At 40.4% G+C, this 22091-nt stretch overlaps 1 protein-coding gene across 1 annotated transcript; it reads right to left on the bottom strand.

Moving 5' to 3' along the window:
* Positions 1 to 1940: 1940 nt before the first annotated feature.
* On the bottom strand, positions 1941 to 21713 carry LOC124279842 (E3 UFM1-protein ligase 1-like). The gene is given in 17 exon segments (XM_046715721.1): positions 1941 to 2224; positions 2958 to 3219; positions 5387 to 5467; positions 5912 to 6042; positions 6401 to 6567; positions 7844 to 8099; positions 10485 to 10611; positions 13545 to 13715; positions 15556 to 15731; positions 16104 to 16188; positions 16190 to 16251; positions 16453 to 16511; positions 18680 to 18810; positions 19327 to 19441; positions 19870 to 19996; positions 20867 to 21012; positions 21582 to 21713. Coding segments are annotated over 17 exon segments (2334 nt in total). The 5' UTR covers positions 21656 to 21713; the 3' UTR covers positions 1941 to 2060.
* Positions 21714 to 22091: the final 378 nt, after the last annotated feature.

Here is a 22091-nt window from a genome sequence, read left to right as displayed (position 1 = left end):
CCGAAACGGCCGGTTGATGACATTTCACTGCTGTACCCGTACACGATGTCAATGAGTGCAGACACAAAAACGTGTGTGGACCTTTTGGTTTACTTTTGTGTTTACAATGTCGATAAACATCATGTGTTGGCCAATTTCCGGGTGTTATTGAGTATTTGAAGAACAGGAATATTCCATTTGAAACCTCCAGCTGACGTCGGTTCCAAATGAATTCCCGTGCTTCAAATACTCAATAACACCCGGAAATTGGCCAACACATGATGTTTATCTCCTAATTTGATGTTACCCTGTGCTTGTCATTGAAGGGGTAGAAGCAGGTACTGATCAGCTTGAAGTCGGTGTTTGGGTGGAGCATCCAACTGCAGCATGGAATTATCTCATGGGGCAAGCCCCATGAAAGTGGCATTAATCTGTTCGTCGTTTAACGCTGCAAACTCAGCAGTATTCCAGCTATATGGCGGCAGGCTGTATATGATCAAATCTGGACCAGACAATGCAGTGATAAACATAATATGATCATTGATCTACGCAACTGGGATATGATGACATGTGTCAACCAAGTCAGTGAGCCTGACCAATCCTGTTAGTCGCCTCTTACGACAAGCATGGGTTACTGAAGACCAAAATTTGAACCCAGATCTTCACGGGTCAGTATTTATCTGTGGAGTAGTACCTACCATGAGCCAGACTGTTCAGTATACTTACTAAGATGTTTCCATGAGATACCAAAACTGGCCCCGATTTCTCGAAACAAAAGTTTTTACTCAAATTTCAAACTGAGTTTGACAATTTGAAACAGCTGAATTTTTAACTCAACTGCATTCTTTAAATACAAAAAGCCCAAACAACTTAAGTTATCTATCCACAAAAATCAAATTGTCTACTAAATTTGAGTTTGATATTGATTTCAGTTTATTTTGGGAAATGCATTTACCTGCACTTTTTCAAATTTGAGTAAAAACTCTAACTTAAGTTAAAACTCAGACTTAAGTTTGTTTTGAGAAATCAGGGCCAGGCCAAATATACTTCTCATCTCTCAACTGTTTGACAGTAGCCATATTGTCCTTTAGAATGTCATCTGTTACACAATCACAAAGTTGAAAATCCAGTACTGCTGATAACAATCAAATCATTAGATTAACTGAAAAAATACTTTAGGATTGTTTCCATTTTATTATATAGCAATATTCATTTTATACATTTTATGAAACTGATAAGCTGGGTCTTCTGTACAAAAATATAATAATGCCTCTCGGCACCCAACCACCAAATATTGAACATAACAGGCATGATCTGGAGTGGCCCTTCCACAACATGCAGCCCCTAATGGCAGACATGTTTACCACGGTAGCAGAGTACTGAGAGACAAGCAGCTCTTTAGAAGCAGTTCAAAAGTTTGATGTCACAGATATACAACTTAACTAAATGTTGTTATCCAACACAAGTTGAACCCATATTAACGAGCCTTCGTGGTTACTCATTCAGGAAGACACCGGGTTCCTGACAATAGCAGACTCTGGAATAGTCATATAATTAATTTGACAATAACAAACATTACAGTAGTTGATTATCAACGTAACATGTTATATTTGGAATTACACTTCCTCAGCAAGTAGAGATTCTAGTGGGCGATCTGACCAACTCCCATTTTGAAAACAACCTGCGCAAAAGTACTGGAATCTGTACTTTACTGAAAAGTGTAATACCAACTATGACATAGTGCATTTGACCAGTTTTTAAAATGGCAATGATTATTGATGTTTATAGTGTATGTGCACAATGAATTCCCAAATCCTATCTTAGAAATTAGGTTCCATGAAGACATTAATATTCCTAATTGAACGGGAAATGTTCTTCCAGACAATATCCCTTGTTCCGATGGGTAGTGGATAACAGGGTCACACTGAATATCCCAGTATATCAGCCTTCATTCCTGAAACAGTACATGTCTGGACATCAAGTGTAATCTCTCATTGATTCGTGTTGAAACAGTCTCACCGAGACATGGTGGCACAATCCATCAAGGGCTGTAGATAATCCAGAGTCACTCAACACCAGAATTACTTGTCTTCCTCCTCTTTGGGTGAGTTTCTCTTGGCAGTTAGGGCTATTTCTTTCACCTGTGGCAAAAGAGGCTTGATCTCCTCCATGACTGCAGTAACAGCTTCGGCATCAGCAGCGGCAGCACCGTCGGCCTGGAGCTTGGCCTGCTTCACCACATGTTCTGGGGAAGTGCAAAGTTTGTTTACATCTTGTGCCACTTAAAGTCATCACAAAATATTTCTCTAACAGAGTACCATTATTTTGATCTCACAATTAAGGAACATATGTTATACATGCATAAAGGATTTCACTTTATCAGAAAAGAACAATTTGTCATACTTTTTTGGTACTAGAATCTGTACTTTACTGAGAAAGAATGTGTAATCCCAAATATAACATATGTTGCATCTGACCACTTTTTTAAAAGGCATTGTTTACTCATAATCAAGTATTAGGAACTTGTTTGCTTATTTCCAAGACACAGATTGCAGCATATTCAGGGCACATCTGGATTCTAACTCACAACCAGCAGACCCTGGACCTGCCACAAGGACTACAACTCTGTCTCACCTTGTAGAGTGACTAGTGTTTTGTGCTGGTCCTTGACCATGTAGGATTCTAGGTACTCGATGATCTGTGGCACAACTCTGTCTTACCTTGTAGAGTGACTAGTGTTTTGTGCTGGTCCTTGACCATGTAGGATTCTAGGTACTCGATGATCTGTGGCACAACTCTGTCTTACCTTGTAGAGTGACTAGTGTTTTGTGCTGGTCCTTGACCATGTAGGATTCTAGGTACTCGATGATCTGTGGCACAAGTCTGTCTTACCTTGTAGAGTGACTAGTGTTTTGTGCTGGTCCTTGACCATGTAGGATTCTAGATACTCGATGATCTGTGGCACAACTCTGTCTTACCTTGTAGAGTGACTAGTGTTTTGTGCTGGTCCTTGACCATGTAGGATTCTAGGTACTCGATGATCTGTGGCACAACTCGCCCCGGGGCATGCACCATCATCTGTGTGTAGGTCTGGAACAGCATGACTGCAGCAAGGTGGAGAGCCATGGCGGGGTCACTCTCATCCTTCACGCTCTCCACTAGAGACTGACGATGATTGAACACAATTTGCCTGAAAGAAATATTATCATTCATATTTACATTTTCAATTGGTTCACTGTGCTAAGTTGAGAGACATTTACTTATAGTTTTTAATAAAAACTACAACAAAACAAAGCCATTCGAAAGCGCAGCACATAAGCTTATTGTTATGTGCACATATAAACAGCAGAAAGCATGAAACAGATTTAGACTATAGCTTCAGGGGAAGGTCATACTGAACGAACACCAAAAACATCAAGATAATTGACAATATTGTCTTGAGGCAGATAGTGAAGAATATGAGGGAGTAAGTGCCCAAGCATATAACTCCAGGGTATCAGGGCATGGTCTATAGTCTGTTTCAACTTTCTCTGTGTTCCAGTACTATCTATTTGTAACAGAGAATTCATGTATTTAAGCCCCTGGCTTAACAATAAAAAAGTCCCACTTTGGTTATCAAAGAATAGAACAATAGTTAAGCCCAAAGCTTAAATTCTGGAAGTGCACATATTTAGTAAAAAAAAACAAGGTTTAAGTCTTAAGCTACAGGAAACTTCCTCTATATATTTCGGGAGCAGGACAAAAGCCACCCAGACAAAAAACACCCGGACAAATGCCAACCGAACAAAATGCCACCTAGGACAAATGCCACTTAATTCAACTATTTCAACTACAAGTCTAAACCAAATGAAACCAAGCACCTGTCTGTTTCTACTCCACACCCTTTCGAAAGCTTGTATGAATTTGAGAATTTCCCTACCACTCTGCCTGCCCACAGACAGCAAGCACCTGCCTGTTTCACTCCATACCCTCTCCCTGCCCCACTGCCTGCCCACAGACAGCAAGCACCTGTCTGTTTCACTCCACACCCTCTCCCTACCCCTCTGCCTGCCCACATACAGCATGCACCTGCCTGCTTCACTCCACACCCTTTCCTTTCCCTACACCTCTGCCTGCCCACAGACAGCAAGCACCTGTCTGTTTCACTCCACACCCTTTCCCTACACCTCTGCCTGCCCACAGACAGCAAGCACCTGTCTGTTTCACTCCACACCCTTTCCCTACACCTCTGCCTGCCCACAGACAGCAAGCACCTGTCTGTTTCACTCCACACCCTTTCCCTACACCTCTCCCTGCCCACAGCCTCTTTCACCCCCACACTGCCTGCCCACAGACAGCATGCACCTGCCTGCTCACTCCACACCCTTTCCCTACACTGCCTGCTGTTTCACCCCACACCCCTCTCCAGACAGCAAGCACCTGTCTGTTTCACAGCAAGCACCTGTCTGTTTCACTCCACACCCTTTCCCTACACCTCTGCCTGCCCACAGACAGCAAGCACCTGTCTGTTTCACTCCACACCCTTTCCCTACACCTTTCCAAGCACCTGTCTGTTTCACTCCACACCCTTTCCTACCAGGTTTTCTAAAATCACATCATCATGCTATGCAAGCATACATTTTTTATGCAGACATCCTGTCTGGGATCAAATACACAGCTTTCAGTTCCATCCTGTTGATAAAAATCTTTCAGAGGGAGATGTCAAAATTAGACCAACACTAGACAGCATTATGTGAAGGTGAAAGGTTGACCTCAAATCGAAAAATATAACAGAAAACATATTACTATTCATACAAAATACCTGCTGCATGATATGTTTGAGTGGCATTCCAGAAGTTGGTGGTATAGAGATGACAAAACTTTATGGAGTGATTGAGTGATTGAGTATGGTTTTACACCGCTTTTAGCAATATTCCAGCAATATCACGGCAGGGGACACCAGAAATGGGTTTCACATATTGTACCAATGTTGGGAATCGAACCCGGGTCTTTTAGCGTGACGAGCCAACGCTTTAACCACTAGGCTACCCCATCACCCCCAAAACTTTATGGATGATCAACTTCTTTATTTTGACAATCGCGACGTTTCGGTTTAGATTCTCATACCGTTCTTATGCTTGAAAACGCTCATATGCTTGAAAACGATCTAAGAATCTATACCGAAACGTCGCCATTGTCAAAATAAAGGAGTTTATCATCCATTAAGTTTGTCATCTCTGCCTGCTGCAGGACTTGTGAAACTTTACAGTTTCAATATGGCTATGACAGAAATTAGATATACCGTTCTGCACACCTCACTCACTTGTTCCAAGAATGTCAGAGCCTCTAGGCTGAATAGCTTATTAGCAAGTTCACCTGACATGTCCTATTACACACATACACACCAGATAATGCGAGTGTTCCCTACCTTCCCCGTGACGGACATATGTAGCTTGGTCATCATGGTCTGTTCCGCTGCAGGGAGACTGCTAATTACTTTCAGCCTGGCCTGGGATGAATAGAAAGATACCATATATGCACACTTAGGTGATGGAAGTGTTTTCCTACTGAAACAAAGCCGTGGCAGCGATAGGATCCAGGGAATTCATTTGAAGAATGGAGATATAGTAGCCTGGACAATCGCGGGTACTACACCCTGTCTTACTTAAATACATTTCAACAGGAAGTGTCCGAGACCCCCAAATAGTTCATTATATCTGGCAGTTTTCTATAAGTGTGTTCCTTCTAAACATAGTTGACAGTACATAAACATGGTGAAGTAAATTCCTCTATCAAAACTTAACTTTGTTAGTTTCCTGTATTTGACAGTTTACTCCACAGAATAATCACAATTGTCAACTCAACATAAGGAATATTGTGGCAAATAACAAGATCAGAAAAAGACACATTTGACCAATAATCCAACAGAGTTCCAAGCACATTGTCTGCCTACCTCTGGTGTGAGACCTTCATCATCAATGACAGACATAAGGCTGTCAGTAGCCACAGCATTCAACACAATGTTGGTGATGTCGGTGCACACAGTGTTCAGCAAATACTTGACTAGCTGCACGTGGGTATCACCTACACAAACAACAGGCATGATCATCATTGTACACCTTGGTCCTGTTCTTTACCTGACATCAATCCTGTCTGCTTTCAACACAAATACTGCAAGGTGAACTATACAATCATTAGTTAAGGACTGATAATTTTATGACTGATTTTATTAACAACTTGACAAAGAAACTAACATAAAAACTATTTTGTTCAGGGTTTAAAAACAAGTAAAACTGCTCACAACACAGGATGGGCATCATGAGGAAAATATGTTGGGTGCATTTGTCTCAAATCAGAACTAAAACATCTGAACCTCCCAAATCCCGAATGCAAGTTGGTCCTGCCCTATTGAGCAGGCAAATATCAACAGAGCATATCTCACCACCAAAGTGTTTCAGCCCCTTCTCAAACAGTTTAGCATTGGTCCACAGCCCTGACACTTTCTCTTGCAACTCTCCATGGGTCTTCTTTCTGTCTGAGCCTGTCGCAGTGCCAGATGTTTCCATGAATATAGACTTCGCCACTTCCTGGAACTGTCGAGTCAGCGGTCTGGACACAGAACAATGTGGACATAGTATACACAGTTGTACATTAGTCGGAGGTATGACAGCTAGGTCAGGGTGACCTGCCATGATTGTATGGCCACTTGGCCATTTATGTCCAGAGAAATACTGCGGTCAACTCTCAGTGCTAGAGCCATGACAGACACAACACTAAATGGTCAACAAATTACTACTTAAAACATCACTTAGCAATATTCTACCTATATTATGGCAGCATGAAAACAGAGTTTAGACCAGACAATCCAGTGATTAAAGATAATAAGCAATAAGTACTCCCATCAAGGTACAATGATATGCAAACATGCAAGTTACCCATTGTGCTGATCCACACAACAGGAACCATTAAGATCATCATCATGGTAAATCTGAGCTTCAAACTAATGATTGTCAGCAGATCCTGACATGGTTAAGAGAGGCAACTCTGACCCCAAATTATGTTGTGATCTGAAATCAGTGGTCAACACTAATGGCCATATCCAACTGGTCAACAGCTCATCGGGATGGTGGGGTAGCCTAGTGGGTAAAGCGTTGGCTCGTCACGCCGAAGACCCGGGTTCGATTCCCCACACGGTATAATGTGTGAAGCCCATTTCTGGTTTCCCCGCCGTGATGTTGCTGAAATATTGCTAAAAGCGGCGTAAAACCAAACTCACTCACTCACTCACAACAGCGCATCCTTAACTAAGCCATGAAGATCCGGCTTAGAATTGATCTTCAGTAACCCATGCTTGTCATAAGAGGCAACTAACGGGATCGGGTGGTTAGGCACACTGACTTGCTTGACAACTGTCACTGTATCCCAATTACGTAGATCGATGTTCATGCTGTTGATCACTGGATTGTCTGGCCCAGACTCTATTATTTACAGATATATGGCTGAATTATTGCAGAGTGTGGCGTATAACTAAGCTCACTCACTCATCTTTAATTACTAGTACAGTAACTACAATTTCTGGGGCAAAAACATCTGTCCCAAGAGAGGTGAAGGTCACTAGCTCAACCCGTTGGACACATCATCCTGAAAGACATTGTACTTATTAGTTCCTCTGTATACTATGTGTGAGTGGGGTATCCTCATCAAACTGTGGCATGGTATCTCAGTGGGCTAGAACAGCACAGGCCCAGACTAGTACCAGCAGTCAAACACATATCATGGCATTGCTAAATAACTGAAATAAGTCTAACATGAATTAACAGTCTACCTTTCTGGACTGATCAAAACATAGTTAATGAGGCACAGTAAACTAGCAACAAACTCCCACCTGTACAACTTGCTGGCTATTTCACTGATCAAGTCTTCCGGACAATCCTGAAGCTTCTCCTGTTTACGGATGACATCTGACATTTCAGTGATGGTCATAAATGTCACCTCGCCTGGCTTTGTGCGTGTGTTGGAAGACTGAACAGTGTCATCATCAGAATCGTCTTCCTGATCGCCACGACCAGTTCGGTACTTTTTCTTTGTTGCTTTCATCTTCGCCTCACGTCCCTGTGTCCCCCCTCCACTTTTTGTGCTGGCTGCAACACAACCCAGAGATACAGTGTAGTGGGTATGTACAACTGTTATCCAGGATCTACAGTGTAGTGGGTGTGTACAACTGTTATCCAGGATCTACAGTGTAGTGGGTGTGTACAACTGTTATCCAGGATCTACAGTGTAGTGGGTGTGTACAACTGTTATCCAGGATCTACAGTGTAGTGGGTGTGTACAACTGTTATCCAGGATCTACAGTGTAGTGGGTATGTACAAGTGTTATCCAGGATCTACAGTGTAGTGGGTGTGTACAACTGTTATCCAGGATCTACAGTGTAGTGGGTGTGTACAACTGTTATCCAGGATCTACAGTGTAGTGGGTGGGTACAACTGTTATCCAAGATCTACAGTGTAGTGGGTGTGTAGAACTGTTATCCAAGATCTACAGTGTAGTGGGTGTGTAGAACTGTTATCCAGGAACTACAGTGTAGTGGGTGTGTACAACTGTTATCCAGGAACTACAGTGTAGTGGGTGGGTACAACTGTTATCCAAGATCTACAGTGTAGTGGGTGGGTACAACTGCTATCCAGGAACTACAGTGTAGTTGGTGTGTAGAACTGTTATCCAGGAACTACAGTGTAGTGGGTGTGTACAACTGTTATCCAGGATCTACAGTGTAGAGGGTATGTACAACTGTTATCCAGGATCTACAGTGTAGTGGGTGGGTACAACTGTTATCCGGATCAACAGTGTAGTGGGTGTGTACAACTGTTATCCAGGATCTACAGTGTAGTGGGTGTGTAGAACTGTTATCCAGGATCTACAGTGTAGTGGGTGTGTACAACTGTTATCCAGGATCTACAGTGTAGTGGGTGTGTAGAACTGTTATCCAGGATCTACAGTGTAGTGGGTGTGTACAACTGTTATCCAGGATCTACAGTCTAGTGGATATGTACAACTGTTATCCAGGATCTACAGTGTAGTGGGTATGTACAACTGTTATCCAGGATCTACAGTCTAGTGGGTATGTACAACTGTTATCCAGGATCTACAGTGTAGTGGGTATGTACAACTGTTATCCAGGATCTACAGTGTAGTGGGTATGTACAAGTGTTATCCAGGATCTACAGTGTAGTGGGTATGTACAACTGTTATCCAGGATCTACAGTGTAGTGGGTGTGTACAACTGTTATCCAGGATCTACAGTGAAGTGGGTATGTACAACTGTTATCCAGGATCTACAGTGTAGTGGGTATGTACAACTGTTATCCAGGATCTACAGTGTAGAGGGTGTGTACAACTGTTACCTAGGATCTACAGTGTAGTGGGTATGTACAACTGTACATCCAGGATCTACAGTGTAGTGGGTATGTACAACTGTACATCCAGGATCTACAGTTCATTTACACCTGACAAGATGCTTATACAAACAACTCTCAGCCAAATATCGTACTATATAATGGCTGATGTACACAACTGAGATGGTACAGACAACTGGTTGATAGCATCAGCAATGACCAACACTATTGCTTCGAAAACTTATAAACTGAAGACAAAATAATGAAATTCAATTAATTTGACACAACAGTCATCCATCATTTTATCAGATTTTCATTTCTATACATATTTCTTGCAATCAACTACTGCGAAACATTGCAATTCTGCATGGCTATAAAGATAAGCTGTTTCATACTAAGAACTACAACCAAACCCCCTTAGTCCTGACCCTGTAATACTGAATTCCAACCTTCTGGATGATTACTGCTGTAGAATTTCCATGCATACATACAGAATCACAATAAAGTGTCTCCTGATATCAAGTACAACAACACAAGCCAACAGTTTGAAACTCTTGAGGCCTGCCAAGGAGCCTTAAACCTTTATCAATAAGTGTTGACATGTTTGATGTCACGATGATATTTTACTTATGATCCAAGCCCATCCTCCCAACTTGTTTAGCTTGCCAACAGTGATAACCTGTGTGTTGATGGTTAAGATTAGAGTTCAGTGTCATATAAAGATATGTGACGTCATATGACTGGTAACACCCCGGTAAACAGCTACACAACAACGGTCCGCAAACCATTGTGATACAATTCAGTGTGACAAAATCACCTTCAGAAGCCAAGATGGTAAAAGTGAAATACTCTGAACATGTAATTTGTTATTGAGGACAAATTCAACTGGTGAACTTTCGTCCATATCAAGAGAGTTTCAAAATATATACATCTAATCAGAGACCATATAATAGATCTATTATACGGTCTCTGATCTAATTAAAAGAAATGCAAACATGTTAGATGGGTTATCACAGTTATGTGATGAAATAGCATGTGACTGAATACCAGTTATTGTTCAGTATCCCACAACATGAAGTAAACAAACGCACTGCTAGAGTGAAAGTGCTAAACATAAAGTCAGTATTTACAGGCGGCTTTTTTTCTTCGCTGGTCTTTCTTGTCTTCCCGAGCAGAGCTTCCATCGTCCAGGCCTGCCAGTTTACCTCCCTTCTTGTCTCCCTCGGTGTTCAGGAACACTGGGTTAGATTTGGCTTCCTGGACACAAATAGTAAACATCTTCAATCTGGAAACTATTTTCACAATACAAGTTCTCTCTTATATACTGAATCATACGCTGCCAAATAGCTGGGATACTGCTGAGTGCGGCGTAAAACTAAACTCACTCACTCACTGAATCATAATAGGACACATCAAGTTACTTCTTTTTAAAAAGAATATGCTGGTTTTTAATGAAAATATGCTCTTTCCAACTCGTTTCATTATAATTCTTGTCAAAACTTGTGTGAGCAATTTCAAACAAAGTAGCAACTTGTGAACTTGTGACAAACAGAAATGAAGGATGTATGGAGTTGATTTAGCTGATCAGATATCAATTTTCTTAAGGAATTTGTCACTGACTAGTTGTAACTCAAGCAAGTGCTTGAGCTGCAGGTGTTTTCATGGTCAGCTGGGGAGCAGTCAGAAGTTGGTGATTGACAGGTGAAGCTGACATAACAGGATGTACAGTGTCAATGAGGAGTCTGGCATTTTTTTTTCTCACCGTTCAGAGCATCCTGTCTATTTTGTTTAAGCTATATAAAAGACAGATGAAGAGGAACAGTGTTTATGGATAGACAAATTCTTTATTGCAGTGGATGCAACGTTTTGGTGTAGATCCTAACACCATTATCATTTGCTGCTTAACGATGTTAGGATCTACACCGAAATGTCGCATCCACTGCAATAATAATAATAATAATAATAATAAATGGATATTTCTTATGCGCCATAGTCCATCCAGAGCATGCTCAAAGCGCTACATATAAAAAGAGTGACTAGAGTTCAAGAAGAAGATATGACAATTAGCCAAAAATAACCGTGAGAGTATTTTGCAGTTATAGGTTGTAGACTTTTTTGAAGAGGAAGGTTTTGAGTCCCGATTTGAATGCTTCTAGGGATGAAGCATTTTTTATGGGAGTAGGAAGACTGTTCCATAGGGTTGGTGCTGCAAATTTGAATGACCTATGGCCAAAGTGTTTGAGGCGAACTTGGGGAACTGAGAGAAGATGTTGATTCTGAGGCGGAGAGAGCGGGCAGGCATATATGTTGACAACATCTCAGAGAGGTATGGAGGAGCTAGGCGTGTTTGCAGCGGAAAACAAGAGTGCAGATCTTGAAATGAATTCTTGCTTCAACCAGCAGCCAATGCAGACTCTGGAGGATTGGGGTTATGTGAGTCCATTTGGATGTTTTAGTGACAACTCTGGCGGCAGCATTCTAAAGTTTTTGAAGTCTGAAGAGAAGATCATTGGAGATTCCAAACAGTAGGCTATTGCAATAGTCAATCCTGGAGAGAACAAGTGACTGAGTGAGAACTTTAGCAGCATCTGTGGTTACAAGATGGCGGATGTTACCAATAGAGTGGAGATGGAAGTAGCCTACTCTACAGAGATGGTTCACATGTTGCTCCATGGTGAGACAAGGATCAAGATGAACACCTAGGTTTTTACACTGGATGAAAGTGGGATATCTGAGTTGGCTACTGTGATGTCCGTAGAGTTTATCCTTTTCAGACATTGCGATGTGCCAATCAACATAGCCTCAGTCTTATCATCATTGAGCTTCAGCTCATTTGTCATCATCCATGAACTAATTGCCTTCGTGCACTGACTCACTCTAGATCTGGCTATTTGTACATCCTCTGGTTTGAAGGAATCCATCAATTGGAGGTCGTCTGCAAATGCGTGGTGATTCAGATCAAAGTTATCAATGACCTTCTCCAAAGGGTTTGTGTATAACACAAAGAGAAGCGGCCCAAGGACTGAGCCCTGGGGTACACCACACTCTAGGATCGTTGACTCAGAGATGCTTTCAGAGACAAGAACTGACTGACTCCTCATGCTCAGATAGGAACGGAACCAGGCCAATGCATCCCCTTGTATGTTATAGTCATCCTGAAGGCGGCTAAGGAGCTTCTGATGGTTGACCCGTGTCGACGCCGCTGAGAGATCAAGCAAGAGGAGAAGTGACACATTACCCAAATCCGCATGGCATCTCAAGTTATTCAGAATTTGAAGTAAAGGCGGTCTCGGTACTGTGCCTAGGGACGATAGGCTGATTGGAATCTGTTCAGAAAATCATTTGAAGAGAGATAGGATCTGAGTCTGACATCAACTGCACGTTCAAGGATCTTGGAAAGGAAAGAGAGGTTGGAGACAGGTCTGTAATTCTTGAGAGTATTGATATCCAAATTGTCTTTCTTAAGTAATGGCTTTACCACAGCTTGCTTGAACACCTCTGGAAAGACACCATTACCTAAGCTCAAGTTGATCAGTTTCGTGATAACTGGCAAAAGAGTCTCCAAAAAGTCATCAAGGAGACGAGTTGGCATCGGATCGAAAAGACACAATGTCTTTTTTGACCGTTTGAAGAGTGCAGCTATCTCACCCTCAGTGAAAGAATCAAAGGTGTCCAGGCAGATCCCATCATCGGGTGGGCATGAGTTGTCTATCCATAAAAAGTGTTCCCCTTCATCATACCCCCTTCTAAATGCCACTTAAGGAAGAAAAAAGACAGATGTGCCGTTCAGATAGGTTTATTTTCACCTTAAGAATTTAGAGTGGGTGAGTAAGTTTAGTTTTACACTGCACTCAGCAATATTCCAGCTGTATGGTGGCGGTCTGTAAATAATCGAGTCTGAACCAGACAATCCAGTGATCAACAGCATGAGCATCGATCTATGCATCTGGAATGCGATGACGTGTGTCAACCAAGTCAGCGAGTGTGACCACCCGATCCCGTTAGTGGCCTCTTACATAAGAATTTAAAAGAAGTGACACTGATTGGCTGACAAGAAAGTTTTCCTGGCGAGACCTCTGACATTTCCGACTGCTAGTTTGTCAGACCTTGATGGTGTGAGATATTGAATCAGAGACGAAGGTCTGATTTCAGTTCAACAGCTTTATGCACATACAAGGAAACTAACTCACCTTCCTTGCTTTTGATGTCATGAGTTCTGAAAATGGCTTGCTACACTCAGATATGAGACTCTCGCTCGCCACAATGCTCTCACAGCACACAATTACACCTTGACGGCCCCGCAGATAATTGGTCAACAGCTGTCCTGCATCCTTGACGCTGAATATGGACGGCATCACGGTCTGAAAGCAAAAACACAGTAAACAGTTAACATGGCTAGCACATTTTGTTACATCTTTCAAATATAAAACTAAAGCATGAAGACTCGTATCAGCTTGGTCAGATCCTCCATAAGGCTCCAGATGCTCAATAGTAGGCTTGTGGTTGTTTTATCTCATACAGGGAGTTGTTCTATACTAAACAGCTCAGTACATGTTTGAAATATTCCACATGGTACCTGAACGTGATGGAAAGACTGAGTTTAATATCCTATAGCTAGAGAAATATGGCCCCTGGTTTACATAAGTACAACCAGAAATTATTGAGAATTTAAAGATTGTAATTTTAAAAAAAAAATTCAATCATTACTCATTAGCAGAACATAACTCCAGGTTCAAAGACAGGTGAACAGTTAGTATTTTGTCAAGTCACCATGGGCAGCAATGTAGGCTTCAATGCGACGGGGCATAACTACTGATCAAAGAAGTTGGAAAGTCGTGGTCCATGCTGTCCCAATATCAGACCACCTCTTCTTTCATTTCAGCAATATTTGTCAGATTTTCTTATTGGCACTTTCCTTCATAAGTCCCCAAACATTTTCTATTGGATTTAGGTCAGGGCTATAGCTTGGCCAGTCTAAAAAGGCCTTTTTGGGGGCCGAAACCAGGCCTGTGAATGCGTTGAACAATGTTTTGGGTCGTTGTCCTGCTGGAAAATATAAAAATTTCCATAGAACACGTGAGCAGATGGAAGTAGATGTCCCTCGAGAATATCTGTGTACCGCTCACTGTTCATATTCCCTTCAAATACACAGAGGGGCATTGCCCCTAACACAGATATGCCACCCTACATGTTAAATTTTGGACTGTACTTTGGATGCTGATACAAAGGTTTTTCAGTTTGTTTGGTCCAGAATTTCAGTGTATTAGGAAACAGCCAAACAGAACTTTCATCTGAGAAAATCACATTGTCCCAGTTAAAATTTCTATGCTGTAAGCACCAGTTCAACCTGCGCTCCTTTTGTTCAGGTTTCATGATCAGTGATGGAATTCCTCGACTTTTCTGCCAACCCATTGCATGCAGCTCAGTTCTAATTGTCTCTTTACAGACAGCCACAGTTCCTCTATCAATCATATACAGCCTTAAGTTTTCTAAACTCCTTCATTTGTTTTTAGAAACAAGAATACCAAGCCGCCTCCTGTCACCGACAGTCAATTTTCTGGGCCTACCTGCGCCTCCCTGGTGCTCAATGCCATATCCATTTGCAATATTTTTCAAAACACGATAAACAGTGGACAAAGGGATGCCTGTTCTACTTGAAATCACTTTAGCTGATCTGATGTCCTTGTTATAATACTCTAAAATCAACTTCCCCTTCTCTAAATCATCCATACTGAGGATCACTGAAAATGTCGTCTGCTAGCAAGTAAACAAAGGGGGGTAACTCTTCACAAATTAATGAAAAAGGATTAACAGAGTTGTCTCTCTTGAATGAAACCAAGCAGTTGATAGCTGGTCAAGGTTGTTTATACTAGAAATCCAATTAAACATATTCCTAAAATTCTCAATAATTTCTGGTCATACTATATATGTCTCAGATCATACACAGAAGTGTGCCCTAGTTAAACTACTGCATGGCTCTGAAGTGACTGGCACAACAACTATGTCAGTTATATCACAGAAGCCTGTAAGTATCCAGCCATTTGGGTATGAAGGTACATGCTGGGTCACTCACAACACACATGGACACGCACACACTTCTCACCTGCACCCACACCTGTGCTAATACCTGCCACGTCAACACTTTAACCACTGGACTACCACACCAGCCTTCAAGTTTTATGCAATAACTCTGTGACTTACCATAATGTCCACCCATCCTCCTGTAGAGAGGGCTTCTTCAGCTGTAGCCTCAATCTGGTCCTGAATTCCTTTCCCAGCACAACATGTCTTCAAGTAGGTGATTGGCTCATCCTTGAAACGCTTCTTGATGAAGCTCTTCACGTCAGATATCCCCAGTCTCGACAGCGAGTCATACTCTGGATAGTGAAACTCTTATAAATACACACCGATATAACATGAAGATATGTCCAAAGAGTATGACCAAACTGTGATGCATAATTAAACTGATTTACCAGAAATACCAGTACACATCTAAGGACTGTGGAGCATACAGTTATACCTACAATACCATGGTACACGCATACAGTAGTCAAAACGAATCACCTCTACACAACAAATACTCAAGTTCACCCCAATTTCATTCTGGTTCTCCATAATGTCTGCTGTCTTTGATGCATTCAAATAGTGTAGCTTTTCATGAATTCCATACAGGTTTGAACATCAAGAAACAGAAATGTTGTTCGAGATGTATGTGCATGACACAAGACTAAACTACTCCACACACGTACCTAGATATCCATTCTGTTTGTAGAAGGCATCAACCCACTCATTCTGTGACTGTGTGTAGATGTCTGGAATGTATGTTGCCTTCTCGTTTTTTACCTCCAGATACTGAACCTGCCAGACGTCCCGTCTTGATCAGTTTCTCTAATATAGCTAGAAAGAAAATGCAATCATGTGTGAACTTGAGAAACAAAACTATTTCAATAAATTGGTGTTAGTGGATAGTTATATGATTTACAACGGTTTCATTGACCTTGATCATCCCTTTTCAAAATAGGACTGGTATTTTATAGCTGATCTAACATGGTAACTGATCATGAAGTTACTAAATACTATATTGTGGTAGAGTCTTACTATGAAAGAGTCTCTCCTTGCAGCCATGCTGGGACATCACGGAGAGCACAGGCGTCGGCCTGCAACAAATGGTCTGATAAATACATAGTAGAGGGTTGAATATGGCTCCAGTCATGCATGAACTTTAAGCATCATTCACCCATATCACTGTTAGCATCCACAATGAATCGGCTTCAGACTAGTGGTGTTCCAATTACATGTAATTGAAATAATCAAAGATTGGTCGCAGTGACCAAACGACCAATCAATCGATCACATTTTCTCATAATCGAACATAAACGATTTTGGAACTACTGTTTTAGTCTTTCAAAAACTTGACAATTGAACATATCTTAGAAGTTGTCAGGGCCTGAAAACGTGTTTATTTCTTAGAAAACTCACTTCACTAACTGAAAAGCCATGACTGAATATTTCTCTAAGATTCAAGGAAGTTTATGTTCATGATATATTAGTTATCACTTTAAAGTAGTAAGTTGCATCATGTTATACATATGTGGTAGAGTTTAAGTCTGTACATAGTGATTATGCTTTATCATTTTGCTGTTTTACTTTAACATGTTTAAAATAATGTCATTTGTATATTTCAGGCAATACAGTAATTAATAACTATTTATTGTATTAATTTCAGATATATGAACCAGTCATCTTCACTGATTTCTAAATAATCAAATCTCTTATTTCAGGCTGCATAAGATATTTCAGCAGTTGCAAGTAAACTAGTATCATTAAAGCTCATTTCTTTTGTTAAGTAATTTCATTGGGTAAGTCCACTTCTGTGTCGGGTAGATCAGCTAGCAATCAAAGTATAAGCCCAGGTATTTTAATGATTGGCTAATTTTGAATTAGGTGTCCCACTTTCAAACCACATAGGCATTATTGTCACTGGCACATACAACTTGCACTTGGACACTTGGAGACACACACAAAACCAGAAATTAAAAGGGTTAGTTACTATTATGTTCTTTTTATGCCATTGTAATGTATAAATCACTTCATGTAAATATATCTATATCAGATTAATGTGATGTGTGTGTGTGCATATGTTGAGTGTATGCATATAAGAAATACCATATCTGATTATATGTGTGGTTTTGTTTATCTGGTAGTAATTTGTATTGTTTATTACTGAATTGATAATAGTTTATATGAAATATTTAGATGTGTAAATAGATTAGTACTCATGGTATGTTTTATATCATGAACAGGTTCATACAAGATTATCTTGAGTACGGACAACAACACCCCCGTGGGAATCACAGGGTACATATGTTTATATATATTTGTAATGTATAATTAATTGAACATAACAACATCATGCATGTATTGCATGTGTAACTTCAACGACCGCAATATGTCAAGCTTATATAAAGTAGTGATATCTGTATCACTTATGATTATGTAGAATTGTTGCTTTTATATGTCAGACTGTGAGATGAACTGTATTCTTATTATCTCATTCCTTGTTACAGGGCGTCAGTTTGTCATCAGTTTGTCACCAGCTAATAAACAGTTCTCACACCCTAGCCTGTGTTACCGTGACTACTGTCACAAGACACTTTGATGGCTACTACACATATCTGGAATAACAACCTGGGTGCCGTTGTACAAAGCGATCTTAGCGCGCTAAGGTGACCGTAACTCCCATTCATTAACGTAGACTTAAGGTAGCCTTAGCGCTAAGGTCGTTTTGTACAATGGCACCCTGGATAGGAAAATCTGAAAAATGATGCTAACCAATTTTTTTCGATGATTGTTCGATGGTAATGAAGCAATCATCAATTGTGAGATTTCAACCAATTCCCAACATTACTTCGAACACATGGGTAATGAGGGTCTTCGGTGCATCCACACACTCAGGGAACACATTTTGGAACAACTCAACCCATTGTTAGCAGCTAGTTCAATGAAAAGGAAAGGGACAACTGCTTATAACCCTCTTCGCAGATAAACGACACTCTTAAAAGTACTCCTCCATTTGGCACAATGATATACCATGGGAACACTTTAACATCCATTGCATGTAGCCTGAAAATACGAAACCATTTCTATTGCTGTACCTTAATAGACGGGGTCTTGGGTCTATAATAATTGAGCTAGATAAGACAACATAATTCTGTTCTATTACTGCAACTTAACTAAATGCTGTACAAAGATCCTGCAGTTTGCACATTATACAACATTGCTCACAATATGTCTGATTATCACGTGATAGTGCAGCTACACCTACTTTGTGACAGCACTGAGTGAGCCACGGATTCTGGCCTTCATCCTCGTCACAAATGCGTGGGTGAAGATGACGTCACGGTCATAGCTATCAAGTTGACCTTTGATTATAGACCCAAGTCTCGCACGAACCACCTGCAATAGAAATACACATTCAGGATCCAACACATTAATGTTTGTCATAAGGGACATAAAGATATTTCTTCTATTAATGAACTAAAGTGATTTAAGAGGATGACACAGAATATTATAGTGTAGACAACATAACTGAAACATCTATCAATCTTGTTCAGCAGCAACTGGATATCTTGTGGCGCACACACAAAAACACAACAAAGGACTGATACACAGGTCTGAAAATAAGGAGCGCCCTTCCCTACTGGATCTGGATTTGCCAGTTTACAACTATGATATATCAATGCATCTTTAAAAGAACAGGAAATTAAAACATTAACATGGTAACCTGTTTTCAATAGCATGAAAACCAAACCATGCTCTAATGACAGAATGCTCCAGGTCATGTGTGAGAAAACACTTGCATCATGTGCACATGACATTCTTTCCGTATTTGGCAACCAATATAACAAACAGATTCACCTGTTATCACCTTTTAGTTGCTCTGCTTAAATATGGCAAAGTTGTTACACATACCTCAGTGAGAAAGTCGGCTGGCAGGTCATAGGTCTTTGTCAGTTCTGCAATGGTCACTTGGCCTTGTTCAGTAAGTTTGTCATTCACCTCCTCAGCCAGACGATCTTTATAGGTGCTATATAAGATAACATTGCAAATCAGCAAGGTTGCTTAGTAAAGCCACAAACATATATCATAACACTGACATTACATGTTGTCTACAATCTGAGAGAAGAATTTCACCTTATATTTCTTCTAACAGACTGCTGATAATAACCAAGGCATCTGTGTAAATTAAGTGTGGATGATTCAAGTGAAGCATGAATGTTTGACAAAGTGCTCGACACGGTGTATGTCATCAAGGAAGACAAGAAGGAAGCCATACATCTGCCTTCCTTCAACGTCTGCAAACACGTAGGATAAACACCATGTGACTTTGTGAGGGGGTTGGTAGTCAGCTGCGATGGGATAAAAATCTGGTAATATTTATACATTTTGTAATCCTAACTAATACAAAAGAAGAACCTATGTATTCAATATCCATGAATGGTGGTCACGGCTTACACATCAATGAGCTGTCCCAGTACCAGGCTGATCTTCCTGTTCTGGCCGACGATGGAGTTCACCTTGGCCTGGATGTGGTTCAGATCAACATTGAGAATCTGCTGCAGTTCAACCAGGTTGATACGACCTAAATACAACACAGGGATGGGATAAAATATGCATCAGCCTCTCATATCAAATCAGGCAGAAAGTCAAACAAACAGTACATTTAAGATGCAGCGATTATCATGATTATAGATTAATGACTGAAGTTATGTCTGAAGTTTGTATACTAGTACCTAGAGATACCGTTCAAGGTGGCATGTCTATATATTGATGGCATGTCAATATACCAACAGTTAACATCCATAACAACTCTTTGCTGTGTTTCTTTGCTGTGTTTCAGAGACATGTTAAACTTTGTTGGTCATGCAAAGAATCATACAAAGAGGGATGGTACCAAACAACAGTCACCAAACCATTGCAATAGTAATGAAACAGGTATCTGTATTACTAGTACTGTTTTATGACAATATTGTTTTTAATTCTTATACTACAAATGCAATAGTCAAATTGCCCAGGAATATCACACAGACATGATCACACCACAGATGTAGTATTAGTCTTTTCTTAATGATTTTTACAGGACACACACTTAACTTGTTGAGTGCTGCTACCCTGTTTTCTCAGTGGTACTAGTGCACATGGTCGTGTTCCTAGTTTGTATTCTTCAACCATTTTATGAATGAAATATTAAGTTTTGAAATTGCTTATCAGGAGAGTATATCTATATTAAAATGATCTAATTGAAATTAACCAAAAATATATCTAAGGACATCTGGGTTGCCTTGTAGTTACACTGCTCAAGCCAAGGATCAATTCCGTTGTCCAAGCCAAGGATCAATTCCGTTGTTCAAAGATGTGTTGTTTATAATATTGACAAAAGCAGAGTGAAAACCAATTCACTCACTCACTCATTTACACGTAACATCCCAACATGTAGATGATTAATGTGTACCTCCATGAACATATAGTTCTTCTCGGATCTCCTTCGCCAGCTCCTGATGGGTGAGATACTCCTTGCCATCTGTTGTGTAGATCACATCGATCAGTTTCAGCTCAATCAGCTTTGTAACCAACTCCACAATGTTCCTCTCAGACAATCTAAAATAGTAGCAGAACCCTTAGTGACAGAGTGAATATTGAATACACATTTCTAAACCGAAAAATAATTATGGAATAATGTAGCCAAACCAAACCGAGAATGGTAATATGTGATCAGTTTGCTTCTTAGATGAAAAAAAGAAAAGACATAAATGTTGAAAATCAGACTCTGAATAATTCCTTTATTTTGTCTCTGAAGATATACATAATTTGTATCATGAGAAAATGAAATGGATCATAAACAATATGTAATCCTAAAAGAATACTTTCGTTTTCATAGTTCCTTAGTTTGTGTTACGCATCGACTGACAACAAACCTGTTGTAGTATCTATTGAAATGGCAAAACAGACAAATTTAAATGCTATCAGTGAAAAAAAAAATTGAAATTGATAAGGACCATCTGTCATCTGATGATCATTAATTGCAGCTGGTTGCGACACTCACATCGATGTACAAGGTGCCGCGACATATTGAACAAGAAACTGACAAAGACAGACACACAGCAAATAGAGTGGAAACTGAAAATGAGCCATTCGTTTCAACATAACAATGTGATAAAAATAATTACTTTTGTTTCGTCGTACTCAGCTGTACACGCTGAAAATCAGCTGCCAGACGTTTCACTTCTTCCCAGTCAGCCATGTTGGCAAGTGCACTGAAGAGTCCAGGAAGGGAGATAACTCCAACATTTCTATAGCAGCCGACACTTCTTGGTATGTCCGTTAGTCAGTGCATTTGTTAATTCGGTCATAATACTCCGTCATGTGACATTCTAAAACAAACATAGAAGACATTTGCCGAAAACATTCAAACACCTAAACAGAAGAAAAAAAAACACATTTCCTTCTCGTATATCTTAAATGGTACATCATTGTTTGTCTCGTTAATAATTAGTCTTTCAGCTCGACATTCAGAAGCAAAACCTACTGTGTGGAGTAGAATCTAAGTATCAACACTGTTGACAAAGGTAGATGTGTGGCATATGGTAGAGGATGTTTATTCAGTTTAAAGGCCACAGGCCCATCTACATAACAGGGGCGGTGGGGTAGCCTAGTGGTTAAAGTGTTCGCCCGTCACA

Source organism: Haliotis rubra, unplaced genomic scaffold (genome assembly GCF_003918875.1).
Source record: "Haliotis rubra isolate DU_JTF1 unplaced genomic scaffold, ASM391887v1 Scf257, whole genome shotgun sequence".
In the NCBI taxonomy this organism is placed as follows: Eukaryota; Metazoa; Mollusca; class Gastropoda; order Lepetellida; family Haliotidae; genus Haliotis; species Haliotis rubra.
Note: the sequence above shows the minus strand (reverse complement) of the source record. Positions and strands in the feature narration are given on the sequence as shown.